The sequence below is a fragment of the Salvelinus alpinus genome, chromosome 1, assembly GCF_045679555.1.
Source record: "Salvelinus alpinus chromosome 1, SLU_Salpinus.1, whole genome shotgun sequence".
NCBI lineage: Eukaryota > Metazoa > Chordata > Actinopteri > Salmoniformes > Salmonidae > Salvelinus > Salvelinus alpinus.
The window spans coordinates 73,650,689-73,669,623 of record NC_092086.1 but is presented as its reverse complement, the minus strand read 5'-3'; the positions used below and the strand labels follow the sequence as shown (position 1 = coordinate 73,669,623).

Sequence of the window (18,935 nt, the reverse complement as noted above, 5' to 3'; positions counted from 1 at the left end):
TTGCTGAGTTTGTGACATAGTACGCAATTTTCTAAAACCACTTTTGGCTTGTGAGCGCTACTTTCAGAACTACTGGCTAAAAAGTATACAACAGTACCAGAGAATCCCTTTAATAGTGTATTGTGTTGTGTTCCAGCACTACTATGCAGTATGTTATCCTCACATATATGAAACACCTGGGAGTTAAAGTGAAGGAACCTCGTAGCCTAGAGCCCAAACGAGTCCGCATCAACTTCCTGCCCAAGATCAAGGTACAACACCCACACACCTAGACGCATCAATTATGCATTTCAGTACAATACTGTAGTCCTTTACTGCTTGTAGAAACTTCACATTTGATGTAGCATAAATCATTCTGTTTCTTCCCATGGCGGCACTGTTTTACTCACACTTCTTGGTGTGAGGTCTTTCTTGGTACCAAGCATGGTAACATTTTGGCCCACTTGTTAACAGCTTTCCAGGGCAGCATTCAGCAGGCCGCAATGTTGGGCAATGTTCAGATAGTAATATAGCATAGAACAAACATGTCTCTCTGACATGTAGAATGTGTAATGTAGAATAAGGAATCACATCAGCTCTATTCATGAAATGTCTATCTGCAACGTTCCACAACGTTTGCCTACTAAATTTGGCCCAGCTTTACATTCTCTGACTGGGTGGTTTGAATTTGTTTTGTTCTATGGAGCAGAAGAGCATCAAAACTGAGAAAGAGGGGGAGGATAAGGTGAAGAAGCCTCGTTTTCCCAGCATCCTCGGCCCTCCTCGTCGGCCCAGCCGTGTGGACTCCACTTCAAGTAAGTGTAGAAGACTACAAAGTGCTCCCTCCTAGTGTGCAGCACCAGTGTGGAACAAAAAAAACACAATGGTTAGTTTGAGATGCGTAACAGGCTCTGTAGTGACGTCATATATGAAGTTGAGATATAATATTACTACTGAGCCTGAATACACTACTACAGAGCCTGAATCTCAAACTAATCATTGTAGAAAAGAAGAAGAAAAAACGATTGAACTTTTTTTGAGATTCTCAACGATTCCATTTCGATTCAATCAATTCAGGAAGTAAACTGAAATTAGGATTTTCCTCATAGAAAAGCATTGAGAAAGTTCTGCGTTTCAATTTGAGTTCACTTCCTGATTTTACTGAATTGAAGTGTAATTGACCCAAACCCTGAGAGGAATCCACGTAAAAAGGCCACATTTACTCTTTAAAATATTTGTCCTACAAGAAACAGTAATGTCGTAACGCAAATATGAAGACAATCTGCCAGCCTGCCTAGACCATTATGTCTTGAAGTAAAAAAATAAAATAAAAAAAAAAGATTTAAAAGATTTAGAAAAACAAGACCACATACCTATGTCCCAATATCCCCACTAGTATACTTCTTTGCATGCATGGCCAATACATCACCAGTAGTATGGAAGTGTTGCTATTTTAACTTAGTTCGGTGGAATGTGTCCTGGTATTGTACTGCGGACAGACGCCAGTGGTGTTGTTACATCCAGCGCTGTAAAGAGATTGTGAACTTCCGCAGCAGGAAGTGCCTGTCTGGAGCTGTGAGTCAGCTCCCCATTACATTGTGCTGCTCCCACCATATATACTGTGTGTGTATGTATGTGTGTGTATATATATATACTGTGTATGTATGTATATATGTATATATATATATATAGTCAGGTCCATAATTATTGTCACTCTTGATAAAGATCAGCAAAAAATGCTGTATAAAATAAATGCAAATATTGAGCTATATTGTATGCTCCAAAAATTGGGAAATTATATTATTTTATACTAATACAACTGCTCAGAGAAAGAGATTTTGTTTAACAAATAACAACAAATCTCAAAAATATAGGGGTACATTTTTGGCACCCCTGTTTTCAATACTTTTGCACCCTCTCCTTGCGAGAATAACAACACTGTGATTATTGTGGATAGTCAGGTTAATATAATAGTTAACTTTTACATGCTTTGCAACATTAACAATATCCCTAATAATCCTGTTTATGTGGACACATCTGAAATCCGTCTACCTGATGGGACTTTTAATAAATGCAGAAAATCGGCAATCAAAATAAACGTTCTACCACAGTGACCATGTTATTTTTTGTGAAAACTTTGATTCTGAGTTCAGACATATAAGGTTTATGTAAAACTATTTATAAGATGCATACTTTCAGACAGGAAGGTCAGAACCGGGAAGACTAGAAACAAAACTTGAAAACTTGAAGCACACTGGTACGACCTGACAAGACCTAAATACACAGGGGATAATGGGGAAAAATGGGAGATACCTGGTGAGGGGTGGAGACAAGCACAAGACAGGTGAAACCGATCAGGGTGTAACAGTACCCCCCCCCCCCTAGGTGCGCCACCTGGTGTCCAACCCACACACCTGGTTGACCGGGGTGCCGGCAGTGGAACTCAGTGATGAGGGCTGGGTTCAGGATATTCATAGCGGAGACCCAGCACCTCTCCTCCGGACCATAACCCTCCCAGTCAACCAGGAACTGGAATCCCCTGCCCCCAGGTTGAACACTCAGGAGGCGCCTCAACGTGTATGCCGGATGGTCGTCGATGAGACAGGGGAGAGGGTTGGGCCTGGAAACAAAGGGCTGTGAGACTGTGAGACAGAGGTTTATTCCTAGACACATGAAAAGTGGGATGTATATAGAGGGTGCGGGGCAACAGAAGACGAACAGCAGAAGGGCTAAGGATTTTAGAGATAGGGAAAGGGACGATAAAACGGGGGGGAAAGTTTACGAGACTCCACCCGGAGGTGTAGATCCCGAGTGGAAAGCCATGCCCTCTGCCCGAGACAATAACGGGGAGCAGGGGTCCGATGGCGGCCCACCTGTCACCGATACCTGGAGGTGGTCTTGAGAAGAGCGGACTGGGCTCTCTTCCAGGTACGGTGACAGCGGTGGACAAACATCTGGGCAGATGGTATGCTGACTTCTTCCTCTTGCTCAGGGAAGAGCGGGGGCTGATATCCCAAGAAACACTCAAAGGGCGAGAGACCAGTGGCAGAGCAGGGAATGGTGTTGCGGGCATATTCCACCCACACAAGTTGCTGGTTCCAGGTGGTGGGGTTGGCGGAGATGAGGCAACGAAGAGCCGTCTCCAGGTCCTGATTTGGCTCGCTCTGACTGACCGGAATACAGGCTGGACAACGACCCAATGAGGGTGCAGAACGCCTTCCAGAACCAGGACGAAAACTGAGTACCGCGATCGGCAACCATGTCGACCCGGAAGTGCATGGATTCGGAAGACGTGCTGCACCATGAGCTGGGCCATCTCCTTGGCTGAGGGTAACTTGGTAATGGGAATAAAATGGGCGGCTTTGGAGAACCTGTCCACCACCGTTAGGATGGTTGATTTGATTTTATTAGGATCTCTTTTAGTCCTCATTTTGGACTAATCTTCCAAGAGTCCTTAAACATTAAAATACAATTTATAATACAATCACATTTTCACATATAACACACTGTTACAGACATAATACACTTACATATTGACCAGATAAATACTCGTAACAGTCTGAAAAGATAGATTGATTGGTGGTGTTGCCATCTGACGGAGGAAGACCAGTGACGAAGTCCAGGGATATATGGGACCAGGGGTGGTGAGGAACAGGGAGTGGTTGAAGGAGGCCAGCCGGAGCTTGCCGCAGATTCTTATTCTGCTCACACACAGTGCAGGCCGCAACAAACGCGGAGACGTCAGGAACCATGGTGAGCCACCAAAAACGTTGTCGGACGAAAGCCAGGGTCCGACGGCAGCCAGGATGGCAGGTAAGTCTAGAGGAATGTGCTCATTCCAGGACCGGGAAACAGGCAGAGTCCGGGACAAACATCCAGTTAGCCGGGCCCCCCTTACGGACCAGGCTTTCTATACCCCAGATGAGTGCAGCCGCTAGACAGGAGGTAGGGAGGATGATCTCTGGGTCAGATGGTGTAGCAGGGGGGCTATACATGCGTGAGAGCGCGTCAGGCTTCACAATCTTGGGCCCATGGCGGTAGGAGAGTAAAATTAAAACAAGTGAATAACAGGGCCCATTGAGCCTGAGTTGAGGCGCTTGGCGGTGCAGAGATATTCCATGGTCAGTCCACACTAAGAATGGATGTTCCGCCCCTCTAACCGGTGCCAACACCCCTCCAACGCCGTCCTAACTGTGAGTAGTTCTTGACTTCACACGTCATAGTTCCTCTCAGCGGGGTTAAGACGATAGGAAAGGAAAGCGCAGGGAAGCAGCTTTTAGTCTTGGGCAGGACGCGGACAGGACGGCCCCCCTGCTAACATCCGAGGCGTAGCCCTCCACCACGAACTGACGGGACGGGTCCGGATGGATTAAGATGGGAGCTGTAGTGAATTGATGCTTGAGGTCCAAAAACACCCGGTCAGCTGCTGGAGACCACGTGAACAGAACCTTGGGAGAGGTGAGTTCTGAGAGGGGGGAAGCCAGGGTGCTGTAACCCCGGACGAAGCGGCAGTAGCAGTTAGCAAACCCAAGGAAACATTGCAGCTGCACTCTGGATGTGGGGTTGAGGCCAATCCACCACCGCTCTCACCTTGTCAGAATTATTTGAATATTTCCTGCAGCGATGAGGTATCCTAGCAAGGAGATGCTGGCGCGATGGAATTCACAATTCTCTGCTTTCGCAAAAAGCTGTTTCTCCAGGAGGCCCTGGAGGACGTGCTCTTGAGCTGAATGGGGGAAAAACGATGTCGTCGTGGTAGACATATACGAACCGGTTCAACATGTCACGGAGCACATTGTTGACCAGGGCCTGGAACACTGGTAGCGTTGGTCAGTCCGAATGGCATCACAAGGTACTCGTAGTGCCTGCTAGCAGTGTTAAAGGCTGTCTTCCATTCGTCTCCTTCCCGTATCGAAACCAGATGGTTGGCGTTCCGAAGGTCAGGCAGGTACAGGACGGCAGGTAGGCTCAGGACAGGCAGAAAGGTCAGAACCGGGAAGACTAGAAACAAAACTTTAGAACAGGAAAACGGGAAAAACGCAGGTTTAAACACACAGGATAATGGGGGAAAATGGGAGACACCTGGTGGGGGGTGGAGACAAGCACAAGACCGGTGAAACAGGTCAGGGTGTGTTAAAACAGAATCTTTCCAGATCCTTGATATCCTTCGTCTGCTCTTATGGACTGGCTGCTTCAATTTCAACCACATGTTTTCCTTGTGGTTCAGTGGAAGCAAAATGGCTCCATAACATCAAAGATCCACCACTATATTGTACTGTAGGTATGAGGTAGTTTTCTGATGTTTTTCAACACCAAACCCATCATTGGTGTTTGTGGCCAAAGAGCTCTATTTTCATATCCTCTGACCATAGCACAGGTACCAATCCAAGTGTCAATGACATTTATCAAACTCCTGGGGGCGCTATGGTCAGATTACATGAAAATAGAGCTCTTTGGCCACAAACACCAGTGATGGGTTTGGTGTTGAAAAACAGAAGCATATGCAGGAAAGTACCTCATACCTACGGTAAGATATGGTGGTGGATCTTTGAAGGTATGGCGCTATTTGGCTTCCACTGGTCCTGGGGCCATTGTTAAGGTCAATGGCATCATGAACTTTATTACCATGGATTGCCCATGGCTATGTGAGCTACAGTACTGACTGTAGTTTATTTTAATGCGGGCGTGTCTGTTTGCTTGTTTGTTTGCTTGTGTGTGTGTGTGTGTGTGTGTAGTCGGCAAGGCCATAGAGATGAACAAGCAGCGGGGCCCCCAGAAGCAGCTCTCCCAGCCCATCTTAAGCATCCCCGATCACCCAGAATCCTCGGCCCGCGGCAGCCAATCAAGGGATCCAGGCTCGGATGTGGCCACCCACCCCTCGGCCTTCATCGCATCACCCCCACACAGTGCCCCAGCCAGCCAGGGCTCCGACCCAATGGGACACGATTCTGACTCGGGTAAGCACCCCTCTCTTCCCAATGCTTTTCCTCCTTACTCTCTCTTCCTATTTGCCTTTTCCTCTCCAATTTCTCAAATAATGATAGAAGGAAAAGGAAAGGATTATGTTATAGCGCTGTAGTGCTTTTCCAAGTGCTCAAATTGCTATATATTTGAGGGGCGGACTCACCTCATCCAATGTCAACTCTCTCCCTCTCTCTCCCTCCATGTCTTGCTTCCATCTGGCTTCCTCTCTATATTTCCATGCACCACCCCACCCTCTCTCTCCCACGCTGTTTGTTTGCCTTTGTTCTGTGGTCCACTTCCCTCCTCTCCGACAAGTTTGCTCCCTGGCCTTTGTTGTCAGGACTTCATTACACTGGTTTAGCCTGTCTTACAGTGGCCCAGCTTTCTGGAAAATAATTGCCTTCTTTGGTTTCTTCTTGTTTATTCCTAATTGGGGGGCGGACTTCTTGTCCGCATGTTGTCTTTGTCTGCATATGATCTGTCGAAACAACCCCTCTCTCTTTTAGTTTTGAACGTCTTGCTATATGTCGTGCGGATATTCTTTCTTGCACTGCTTTTCGACTAAAGGGGATCTCGATTTTTGAGCTTGTTCCATCACACGATAAAACAATGAACAAAGCGTAAATGTGGACTAACGTGCTTCTCTTCAATGGAGATCTTGTTTGACCTTCCGAATGAAGAAACTTCTGTGAGCCTTCGCCATATTACTTAGGACCGTATTGCCTCCTGTTGGATTTATGTGGACTTAAGTGGAGTAGAATATAACTTTATTAATTCACATGGAGAGGAACATTCACCCTGGTAGAATTGAATAGAACTTTATTAATCCACTTGGGGAGGGACATTACCCCTTTGCCTTTGGATTATTGTTCTAATGTGAGGACTACCCTCTGGGGCCATATCAAGTGTCTGAGTAGGACTGTTGATTTAGGATCAGTCTTGCCTTTTAGACCTCTCCTCTCCTCCTTTGTTCTCTCCTCTCCAGGTCTCACTCCCTCCTCCGCCCTGCCCAGACTGAGCTCTGACTGGCTCCACCCGGGCGACACCCAGGACAGGATGGCCCACCCAACCAGCACCCACTTTGACTTCAGCCCCTGCACCCTGGACCAATTGCAGGAGGAGGAGCGTGAGAGTGACGGGTAAGGGCGGGCACAAGGTCATGGTGTCAGGGGTTGGATTCAAACTCATGCCGACTACGCGGTGCTAACTGTTAGACCACACAGGCCACAGGGTCTATACACTTTTGATAGTGTCTCTCTTACTATAACACATTTCAGTGTAAAACACACAGCTAGGTATTGATTAGACTTTGGGAAATATACAACTTAAATATGGAGGTGAATTCAGGCTAATGGGGCCATTGAAGTCAATTGACTCCATGAGCCTATTTCACGTGACCTTTCTTTAGCACTTTTTTTTTTTACTAAACTATGAGGTAAGCGAGAACATGAATCAATGTATTTTACAACCAATGCAACAAAAAAAAGTGTACAAATTGTAAGACGATAATTTATTTGCTTGCATTGGCGTTTACCCCCCCTCAAAAATCATATTGTTTACATAGTGAGGTTATAGTAGGATAGGCTTATTGACCATGGAGGGCAGATCTGCTGTAATCAAATGTGATGATTTCGTCAATATATAGTGAATGTCTAATCTGTTTAAGGGTTGAGAAACTCTAATCTATACCATCCTTTCATCTCGAACAGTTTATCTAATCGGAGTCAGGACTGTCTTCTGGGTCAACACAAATCTACGCTAAGTCTACAAACCAAATGGCACCCCATTCCCTATATAGTCAAAAGTAGTTCACTAAATAGGGAATTGTGTGCCATTTGGGACACACACTAAATCTCATGCTGGGTGAATTGCATGATCACTGAAATATTGGTCCGAGGAAGGAGCAAGCTTTCCCAGAAAAAGCCTTCCAAGGCAGAACGTTTTTGCTGATGTGTTGGTCCACTGCCAAGCTCATTTGTTATCATCCGACATGACCGGTCGACAGCAAAGTCTGCTGTCTCACAGTCACAGTCTCATTCGGCCATTGTGCCGGGATACACAGCCCATACCCAGCCATCATACTCAGAGCCATATCTGTTCTACTACAGCACTCAGTGACATACTGAAGACTGGAGCCATTGAAATCCCTTTCTTTGTCTCTCTGATCATTTATTACCTCATTGAAATAAACTGTCCTCTTATGGTGTATTGCTTGGAGACGGGGAATTCTCCGACCTATGCCTTAGGACCTCCGGGATTTGGGCTCGGTAGAAAGTGTGTTGACGGGGACTGTGATCTTATCTCTCCAGAGTTCAAGAGGGAGGCACACCCAAACCAGCCCGGAGGTGAGTCTTTTTTAACTTGTATTTGTGTTGTCTATTTCATGTGATGTTGTTTACAGACCTGGGTTCAAATAGTATTTGAAATCGTTCAAATACTTTGAGCAGTTGCGCTAGTTTGACTGTTCCATTGGTCAATTTAGCCAGGCAAGCTCAATCAAGTACGGATAAAGAATTTGAAATGATTTCAATTAGTATTTGAATCCAGGTCTGTTTATTTTATTTATAATTTGTTTTTGTCTCTGTAGTCGTATGAAGGTTTGGCATGAATGAGAACTGATTTTCCTCAGTTGTTCTGTGGCATCAGCTATTCAAAGGGTTTGCGTTTCCCACACAATTTAATGAACTGAATCAGTGGTGTTTCATTAATGGTGTTTCATTAATGTGATTAAACTATTTATTTAACCAGGCAAGTCGGTTAAGAACAAATTCTTATTTACAAGGCGGCCTACCCCGGCCAAACCCTCCCCTAACCCCTAACGCTGGGCCAATTGTGAGCCACCCTATGGGACTCCCGATCACGCCGGTTGTGATACAGCCCGGGATCGAACCAGGGTCTGTAGTGACGCCTCTAGCACTGAGATGCAGTGCCTTAGACCGCTGCGCCACTCGGGAGCCTCTTAACTCTGGCAAAATCTTTGAATAGAATTGATTGAGTTACTAGTCCACCTCTACCTATTATTGCACTTAGTAACTTGGTAACTTGATCACACATTGATCTCTATTGGAGACTTGCGCTTTAATGTTGTTTAAGTGGCCCCAGGGCCGTGTTCATTAGGTAAATAAAACCAACCAGAAGAAGACTGACTGAAACAGGGAGAGACTACTTGAACTCTTGTCCAATAAGAAATGCTTGTTTTCATTTTCCATTGCAAAAATGTTGCCACTGCATGCCCTAATGAGCACAATCCAGGTGTCATCATCAGCGACTTGTTGTTCTCATGTCAGGATGCAGGGTTTAGGCTGTGCAGATGTGCCGAGTGAGGACGACCTGGGGAATGAGATCGAGTGCAAGCAGGACTCTCCCAACTGGCAGACACTAGTCAGCCGAGAGGTCCTGGCGGGCCTGACGCCACAGGAGATCAAGAGACAGGAAGTCATCAACGGTGAGGCCGGTGACCATTTTTCTTCCACAAAATGTACAGCTGCCTGGGGATCAATCATACAGATTGAGTAGTTTCATGCTATCAGTCTGCTAAAGATACATTTGTTGAATATTGCAAGTAGTTTCATGTTAGCTGTTAAGAGACATGGTTATTGAGATGGCAAGTATGATGTGCTGTATTAGAATGTGTCCTTTATATTTTCATACATAGCTTTATATCCTAGCCGCCCCAGCCTGACCTAATTAGTTATTTGAGATTGTGTCCATGACCAAGGCTACTGTGTCCATTCAAGTGGTGAACTTTTTCACTATGAGTATCAGTGATTGTGGATCCGCTAGCTAAACAACAAGCCACTAAAGTTTGCGTGATGTTTTCGTAGAAAAGTGTCCAAATTCGACAACATATGTTGTGTAGATCCTGATACCAGGGAATTTGCAGGCCTCAATCCCAAAAGAAAATCTTGTGTCCACCTCATTGTTTTAAGTCAGATGCGGTCACGTTAGAATGATGCCATCTGCCGGGAAGAAGATGGGTTCCACCTAGTTTATGACCATAGAGATATATTTAAGTGACAATGCCCTCGAAGCCGGTGATTGGAGGATATATTGGCAAGGCTTCGAGGGCATTATCACTGTTATACAATGGGTTACCAACATATTCAAATAATGATTGATGACCTAATGATATATTTTCATTAACTTTATTTTGATGAATTTATTCATACTATTTCATCCTTCCTCAAGATATAGTCCCGAAAACAAATCTAGGGTTGCTAGCCAAGCCGGCTGGTCGTTTGTTCTATTGGTTCTGTATCTATGGACGCAACCCAGTCGTTCGTGCTAAATGTTCCATTGCCATACTGGCTGGCAACGTTCTAATCCCTTGCTTGCTAGCTAGCCAACCGGCTAATTTACAGTCACGTCAAACAGTGCAGACAGAATAACAACAGTAGCTGCATTTGTTGAAGCTGTTTTCTAGTGACATTCATTTGGATACATCCATAACAATGAGCTAATGAGGAACAATTTCGCCTGGCATAGAAAATGTGCTCTCTCATTAGGACACGGTTGTTCAGAGGAGATGGTCAACAACACCGCTAACACAATAACTTCAAAGTGAAGCTGGAAAGACTGCAAACTAGCTGCACTTTGTTTCGTTTGACCTTTTTTCAATTTACATTTCTTTGTATGTATCCATAAAAATGTTGCCAGCTCATTCATGATTTCGAATGGCTGAGAAACTCTGCCTGCCTCTCTCTCTCTCGTGACTTCCGACCCCTGCACGTTCATTGAAACAATGTTGCAAATGTCAGAGACAGACAGGTTTATACAAATCTCCGAATGTTGAAAACTAAATGTTAGTCTAAAAGAAATGTGAGAATGTCTAGACTCTTTTTATAGTGGAGATCAAGTTTATAACTTCCCTGCCTGGGCTGATGAAAAAGTGGATTGCACAGTCAGATGGAACAGAGGAAATAGGCATTTTAACGTCATGGATTTAGGATTACGATTAGACACACCCGTTGTATAAAATACACTAGTGGCTGATAGGCCTGCATAGCTTTAGAATGTGCTGACAGCAGTCTTGTTCTGATTAATTATTTGTGTCTGACTTTGTGCGTGTCTCCACAGAGCTGTTCTACACAGAGCGAGCCCACCTGAGGATGTTGAAGGTGCTGGATAACGTGTTCTACCAGAAACTAACCCGAGACAGCATCCTGCCTCCTGGAGACATTAAACACATCTTCACTAACCTAGAGGAGATTGTCCAGCTACATGGTACGCTGTGTGTATGTCAGTGTCGGTTAAACTCCTCTCTCAGGGCTAATCCTAATTTCCATTTTCACTTCCTAAATCATTGATGTGGACCTATTCCCAAACAGATTTATTATTTTCCCTGACTTTTTATGTTGTGCATATCCAATCCTTGCTATCTCATTTCATGTAATCGCTTTTCTCTTTCTCCCTAGTGTCGATAACAGAACAGGTGACAGTCATTCGGAAGAAGAATGAGACGTCAGTGATAGACCTGATAGGAGACGATCTACTAGCTTGGGTAAGAAAAGACTCAACTTGCATCCTAAATGGCACCCTATTCCCTTTTATAGTGCATTACTTTTGACCAGAGCCCTATGGGCCATTTGGGACAAACTTTCCGTCACTGCAGGAGAGGAGAGGGGGGAGTATTACTGTACATCCAAAAGCCATTGGGATAACATTGTTGTGTGTGTGCGCGTGTCATTTTCTGTGTACGTGTGTGTGTTTGTCTGTCCATGCCCGTGCGTGTGTTTGTCTTTGTGTCCCTCCGTGCGTACGGGTGTGTCCATGTCCCTCCGTGCGTACGGGTGTGTCCATGTCCCTCCGTGCGTACGGGTGTGTCCATGTCCCTCCGTGCGTACGGGTGTGTCCATGTCCCTCCGTGCGTACGGGTGTGTCCATGTCCCTCCGTGCGTACGGGTGTGTCCATGTCCCTCCGTGCGTACGGGTGTGTCCATGTCCCTCCGTGCGCACGGGTGTGTCCATGTCCCTCCGTGCGCACGGGTGTGTCCATGTCCCTCCGTGCGCACGGGTGTGTCCATGTCCCTCTGTGCGTACGGGTGTGTCCATGTCCCTCCGTGCGTACGTGTTTTTGCACATGTTACCATGTCCCTCTGTGTGTGCATGTGTAGTTCAGTGATGGCGAGGAGGAGAAGATCAAGCGGGCGGTGGGCACCTTCTGCAGTAACCAGCCCTTCGCCCTGGAACTCATCAAGACCCGGCAGAAGAAAGACCAGCGCTTCACCTCCTTTATGCAGGTACGACACAATATACTTAACTATACTAGTCATGGGTTGCATGTTGCGTCACCATTTTGTTGTGAAGGTTCTCTTGAGGACTGGACATTCTACTCAATGCATTCATAATTGCCGCTAATTTAGATTTTGTCTGAAGTGCATTATAGTGGCTTGGACACACAATTAGATTTCTATAGGAAGCTAAGCATTTGTAGAAAAAAAAATACTTTTGCCATCATTGTGATGTCGCCAGATTGACTTTAAATGTAGTATAGCATTAGCTAGATAGGTAAGATTGAGGAGAAAGCACCGGATTTTAGCTAGCTAACTTTTCTATTGCGAATGACAATATTTTTTAAATTAAATTTGACGAACTTCCTAATATTATTTTTGTTTCCTACTAACTATTCGTCTACTTTAGCAATGTCATCGTATTTCCAAGCCACTATAGTGTAATTTAGACGAAACAATCATTAGCCCCCATGGATGAGCCGTCTTAAGTATGTTCATAACAATGACATGAGGTGCAACCCATAATACCAAACTATACTATGCTTTTCTAAACTATGTTATACTATTATACTATGTTATGATGTACTATACAATACTTTATTATACTATAATAATATAGTGCAATATACAGTATTATACTGCACTACACTATACTTTGCAATTCAATATAGAACAATACAACGTTATTCACTCCCTCAAGCACGACTTAAGAGGGCATCATCGTAACCATACAAGCTCAGTTATAGATGGGGAGATTCAAGACATGGCTGAACTGAGGTGATCTGGAGTGAGTGACTGTAGTATTGACTCGGGTGTGTCTCTCGTCCCGAAGGAGGCTGAGAGCAACCGTCTGTGTCGCAGACTGCAGCTGAAGGATATCATTCCAGTGGAGATGCAGAGGCTGACCAAGTATCCACTACTGCTGGAGAGCATAGCCAAGTACACAGGTACAGAAGACAGACACCACTATGAAACACAATGTCTGTCCACACAACTAATAAAGGTTGAGACTTGGGCCTGAAAATAATTTGGAATAAGTTGCCTCGCTCTTCTTCTGAGTCCACCTGTTGGAAGATAAGTATTGCATTTCTTTGTGGTTGATTGAAGAGGGGTGTATTTCCAAGCCCTATGATCTTCTAATATTTAATAACATTACTGAACTAAAGGAAAGCCTTTTTCAATGGCAGTACTACAGATTTAGCTACTCAAACTTTTACAACCAGAGGTTGTAAAATCTGAAGAAGAAATGATTCTGAAGATTAGTCTATAAATGAAGCCGGCATCATCATCCCATCCCTTCACATTATTGGTCTTGTAGTGCACTGATTTGGCCCACTCCATAAGACTGTATTGCACTTATATGCAGGCCCAGCTCCAGGATGACATGCCTGAGGGGGCATTTTAAATCCATGGAAGGGCACAAAAAGTATTGCTTTAGCGCCTTAATAACACAAGGTGGATTAGTCCTACTACTGTTCAAATGTACAAAATGTATCTGAAATATAGCCGTTCACATCAACAACCGTGGCTTTATATAACAACAAAAGAAAGATACAGTATGCACCCCACTACAACATGTGCACCCGAAATGCAAACATAGCTGCATTAGGCCTACACATAATTTGCGCCTACCAACACGCACAGATCAACTCGAAAGGGTGAGCACCACTAGCTTATCAAATATTCCTACAGGCTTCATCGCTTAAACTTCAATAATTAGAACTATAGGCTTCGTTTTTCAAATTTGACACACTACGCAATGAGCGTAACCAAGCCGCCGTTTCTCCAGGTGCGCAATATTTTCTGTGTGGGAGAGTTTCAGGAAGGAAAACTAAATCAAACTAAGTGCATATTCTATAGTAATAGCTGATGTGACATTTCCTACATGGCAGTAGCTAATTTGCAGTGGTGTAAAGTACTTAAGTTAAAATATTTGAAAGTACTACTTAAGTAGATTCTTGGGGTACTTTACTATTTATATTGTTGAAGATGTTTTACTTTTTTATTTTACATTTTTACCCCCTTTTCTCCCCAATTTTCGTGGTATCCAATTGTTAGTAATTACTATCTTGTCTCATCGCTACAACTCCCGTACGGGCTCGGGAGAGACGAAGGTCGAAAGCCATGCGTCCTCCGAAACACAACCCAACCAAGCCGCACTGCTTCTTAACACAGCGCGCATCCAACCCGGAAGCCAGCCGCACCAATGTGTCGGAGGAAAGACCGTGCACCTGGCGACCTTGGTTAGCGCGCACTGCACCCGGCCCGCCACAGGAGTCGCTGGTGCGCGATGGTACAAGGATATCCCTACCGGCCAAACCCTCCCTAACCCGGACGACGCTAGGCCAATTGTGCGTCACCACACGGAACTCCCGGTCGCGGCCGGCTGCGACAGAGCCTGGGCGCGAACCCAGAATCTCTGGTGGCACAGCGATGCAGTGCCCTAGACCACTGCGCCACCCGGGAGGCGGTACTTTACTTCACTACATTCCTAAAGATTTTTAAAAGCGTTTTATTCCATACATTTTTCCTGACACCCAAAAGTACATAACTGGATATAGGAAAATTGTCAATTTCACACACTTACCAAGAGAACATCCCTGGTCATCCCTACTGCCTCTGATCTGGCGGACTCACTAAACACAAATGCTTTGTTTGCAAATTATGTCTGAGCGTTGGAGTGTGCCCCTGGCTATCTGTAAATTAACAAAAACAAATAATGTATAGTTTTACTTTTAAAACTTAAGTATGTTTTTGCAATTGCATTTACTTTTGGTACTTAAGTATATTTAAAAGCAAATACTTTTAGACTTTTACTCAAGTTGTCATGGTTCCTCCTGTCACCAGAGGGCGGCAGAGACCGTCCTAGAGACATTAATGACACAGGTGTGTTCACTAATTATGATTTCCCTGTTAATAGAGGTGTGTTTTCTGTTTCCCTTTGCCATATACTTTTGTCTCCTGAGTGAGTTTTTCGAGCCCTAGGCTGCGGTCCAAACATTTAAAAGACACCCTATCCCCTCAGCCCTCAAATTATGTGGGCATTTCTGATTTACATTTACATTTAAGTCATTTAGCAGACGCTCTTATCCAGAGCGACTTACAAATTGGTGCATTCACCTTATGATATCCAGTGGAACAACCACTTTACAATAGATCATGACGTCTGACGAGTATATACTTGTAGGGCAAGGGGTGAGGGAGGGAGGGAAGGAAGAATGGATGATTTTTAAATGGACCACCCTTGGCCGGAAATTTGTTACTCGCTCATCCCGTGATTATTGTGTTTTCAGCCACAGGTAGCTTGTGGGTGCTTTATATGCGCTACAGTCAATTATGAGTGCATGTCTACTTATATTAAATTTTGAATTATTAATATACACCTACTGTATGATAGCTCGCAAATTAATTAGCTAACTAACGTTAGCCTGCCTAGCTGGAACTTCTGAAGAAGGAAAATGTTTTATTTCTACAATTTCCAAAAGATAACCAATCAAAAACATATTTACTTTTTACAAGACGTGTTTGTGCCGTCATGTGCATTAGTAGCACAATTTGTAACTTATTTGCATTCGTTTTTACTTACACTTGTATGCTGACTTCTCCATTGATGTTGTTTTAAGTTTTCTCTGACTTTTCTTACCGGATGTAGAATCGTCGCAAATTGAATTATGGGGAGTTTCAGGCCCCGGAGTGAACATAATTGTACACTCGCAAAGCCGACTAAAAACGAGGGCTGAGGGGCTTATGTTGCAAACTTCCCTTGCTTGGCTAATAATTTAGACTACCCTCCAAGATGGCGATGGGGATTCCCCCAAGGGCATAAGGCGAGGTTAAGTGTACAAGGGTGTGTCTTTTGTGTTTGGACCACAGCCCTAGTATTTGTTGTTTTCCCAGTGTTACTGTGATCCTTCTGTTGCCGTTTCTCAGTAAAGTATTTACGTTTACCTAAACCACTGATTCCTTGTCTGGTCTCTTCTCTGCTCCTGGGTCCAACCTCATCACGTCACACAAGTAGTATTTTACTGGGTGACTTTCACTTTTACTTGAGTCATTTTCTATTAAGGCATTTTTACTTTCACTCAAGTATGACAATTTGGTACTTTTTCCAACACTGCTAATTTGAATTTGCCGCGAATAAGAGTAAATGCGTATTCTGAGAGCAACACACACACTATAGCAAGAGAGCAGGTATTGGGCGAAAAAGTTGGCTTTGTGTCATTTTCGTAGTATTGACATCTCTTTTACAGTAGCCTATCACACAATGACTGTGTAATGCAAATTAATTAGAAGAGTGAAAGTTTGCCTACTTGTTTTAGTAGGCTACACATGGTATTGGTCCTACATACTGTACAGAATGTAAAAAAAAAAAATAGACCTATCTGAAATGCAGCCATATACAGTGGATTCGGAAAGTATTCAGACCCCTTCGCTTTTTCCACATTTTGTTACGTTACAGCCTTATTCTAAAATGTTTTTTTTTTTTAAACATCCTCCGGTCTATACACAATACCGCATAATGACAAAGCAAAAACAGTTGTTTTTAATTTATGAAAAATGTATAACACACGTATTCAGACACTTTGCTATGAGACTCGGTGCATCCTGTTTCCATTGATCATCCTTGAGGTGTTCTACTACTTGATTGGAGTCCACCTGTGGTAAATTCAATTGATTGGGCATGATGTGGAAAGGCACACACCTGCCTATATAAGTTCTCACTGTTGACAGTGCATGTCAGAGCAAAAAACAAGCCACGAGGTCGAAACAATTGTCCGTAGAGCTCTGAGACAGGATTGTGTTGAGGCACAGATCTGGCGAAGAGTACGAAAAAATTACTGCAGCATTTAAGGTCCACTTGAACATTCTGGCCTCCATCTTTCTTAAATGGAAGACGTTTGGAACCACCAAGAATCTTCCTAGAGCAGGCCACCCGGAGCAGGCCACCCCATAGAGCCGACTCTGCTTATTTGGTCCACTCCTTAAGATAGCAGTGCACTTATTTGGTCCGATCCATAAGACTGACATCAGCTTGTGTGTTTTTTCCTGACAGAGGATGCAGCGGAGAGGGAAAAGGTGAAGAGGGCCGGGGAGTGCTGCAGGAAGATCCTCAACTATGTCAACCAGACAGTGAAAGAGGCAGAGAACAAACAGGTAACTGACTATGGAGAGGAGAACCACTGGGACTAGACACGTGCACACAGCTGCGCTACACCAACAGTTGTCATGGTGCAGTCATGTTGATGGTGTATATTAAATGAATCGGTTGAAAACTGTTTGACACTTGCAAGCAAAATTAAGCGAAGCAAGTTCCGATGGGAAACTCAAGTTTTTGCATAAAGGGATTCAAACAACACTTCCTACCTTAATATGGCAGTCTATTTAAGTTGACCAATTGTGCACACATATCCTAGCTATGCGATTGGTTTGTCTTTTCTGCTTAATATTGCTGCTGCTGTAACTATTGCTGCCACCTGCTATGCGTTGTCTGTTTTCTGCTAGTCTACCACCACCCCAGCCTCAAATTGTATTAAAATGTTAATAATTGATGTATTGCTCTGGCAGTGAGCTCACCTGAAGGAGCACAGCCTAACACCAAGACCAAATGGGTTCTCTTCTATTTTATAATAAATGGTTAAACGAATACATGAGTTTCCTGTGTAAACAGTGCAACTCTTATGCCTGCCACCTTTCTACCACAATATATCAGCTAAGGGACTGAATAGGTCCTGTCTAGCCAGTGCTGATAAGTCTGTGTGCTCCTCTCCCTACAGAGGTTAGAGGACTACCAAAGACGCCTGGACCTGTCCTCACTCAAACAGAGTGAGAACCCAATGATCTCAGAGTTCAAGGTGAGACCTCTATTCCTCCACTTGTCTCACCATTTATTTACATGCATGTACCTTTATTTGACCAGGGAAGTTGATTAATGACATATGCTCATTGGCAACAACCCCAGTTGGCATAAAGCTTTAGAAAGGTGCCTGTTCTGATGTGAGCGCTGGCGTGGTCTTTGCGTGTACGCGCGTGTTAGTGTCATCAGCAGCATACCACCCTACGTCTCACTGCTGGCTTGCTTCCGAAGCTAAGCAGGGTTGGTCCTTGTCAGTTCCTGGATGGGAGACCAGATGTTGCTGGAAGTGGTGTTGGAGGGCCAGTAGGAGGCACTCTTTCCTCTGGTCAAAAAACAGACAAGTCTCGTACAAGTTGACTTTTATCAATATATTCCTCTCTATTTACTCTCAGATTTGAAAATGCTAATTAGCATCAAAGTAGACATCATGCAAGACTACAAATCCCTGCAAGCTCCTGCACATCATTTCTAGTTGACACCTTTGCTAACAGGTATTGTGCCAATTTAAAACTTCCACAAGATAGTTCACAGAATTGTCAATTTAAATACATTTAGCCAATTTATTCATTACTAAATGTAGCTGACATTAGTTAATCCAGAGATTCTTAAATTGTCCTCTGTGTCAGTCTCGTCCAGATCATGGCATTTGTAGTTCTTTATGATAGCCACATTGGCAGCCAATTAGCATTTCATTTTTTGGGGGGGGCAAATACAGGCGGCCAATATATTCATAAAAGTCACCTAGTCCTATTTGCACTGTTATCAAAACGTCACGCCAGGGTAAGCCTACATGGAAGATGATTCTTTTAAGTCTTTCTAAAAAATCTCTATGAGAAAATTGAATGGTGGAAAAACGATTGGAACCATTTCCCTGTTTGACCACTAGAGTTTATGGTTAGTATCACTCA

The 18,935-nt window shown here is 44.1% G+C and overlaps 1 protein-coding gene across 9 annotated transcripts in view; it reads left to right on the top strand.

The window, feature by feature from the left end:
• Positions 1-18,935, top strand: part of LOC139530146 (rho guanine nucleotide exchange factor 12-like) — a 126,962-nt gene that overhangs the window by 93,677 nt on the left and 14,350 nt on the right. For all 9 annotated transcript variants that reach the window (XM_071326303.1, XM_071326288.1, XM_071326321.1 and 6 more), the window contains 12 exons: positions 137-251; positions 689-794; positions 5,715-5,936; positions 6,929-7,082; positions 8,253-8,288; positions 9,231-9,388; positions 11,020-11,166; positions 11,358-11,443; positions 12,057-12,182; positions 13,006-13,120; positions 17,227-17,327; positions 17,948-18,025. In XM_071326303.1, coding sequence (XP_071182404.1) covers positions 137-251; positions 689-794; positions 5,715-5,936; positions 6,929-7,082; positions 8,253-8,288; positions 9,231-9,388; positions 11,020-11,166; positions 11,358-11,443; positions 12,057-12,182; positions 13,006-13,120; positions 17,227-17,327; positions 17,948-18,025 — 1,444 coding nt within the window. The remainder of the gene's footprint in view (positions 1-136; positions 252-688; positions 795-5,714; positions 5,937-6,928; positions 7,083-8,252; positions 8,289-9,230; positions 9,389-11,019; positions 11,167-11,357; positions 11,444-12,056; positions 12,183-13,005; positions 13,121-17,226; positions 17,328-17,947; positions 18,026-18,935) is intronic.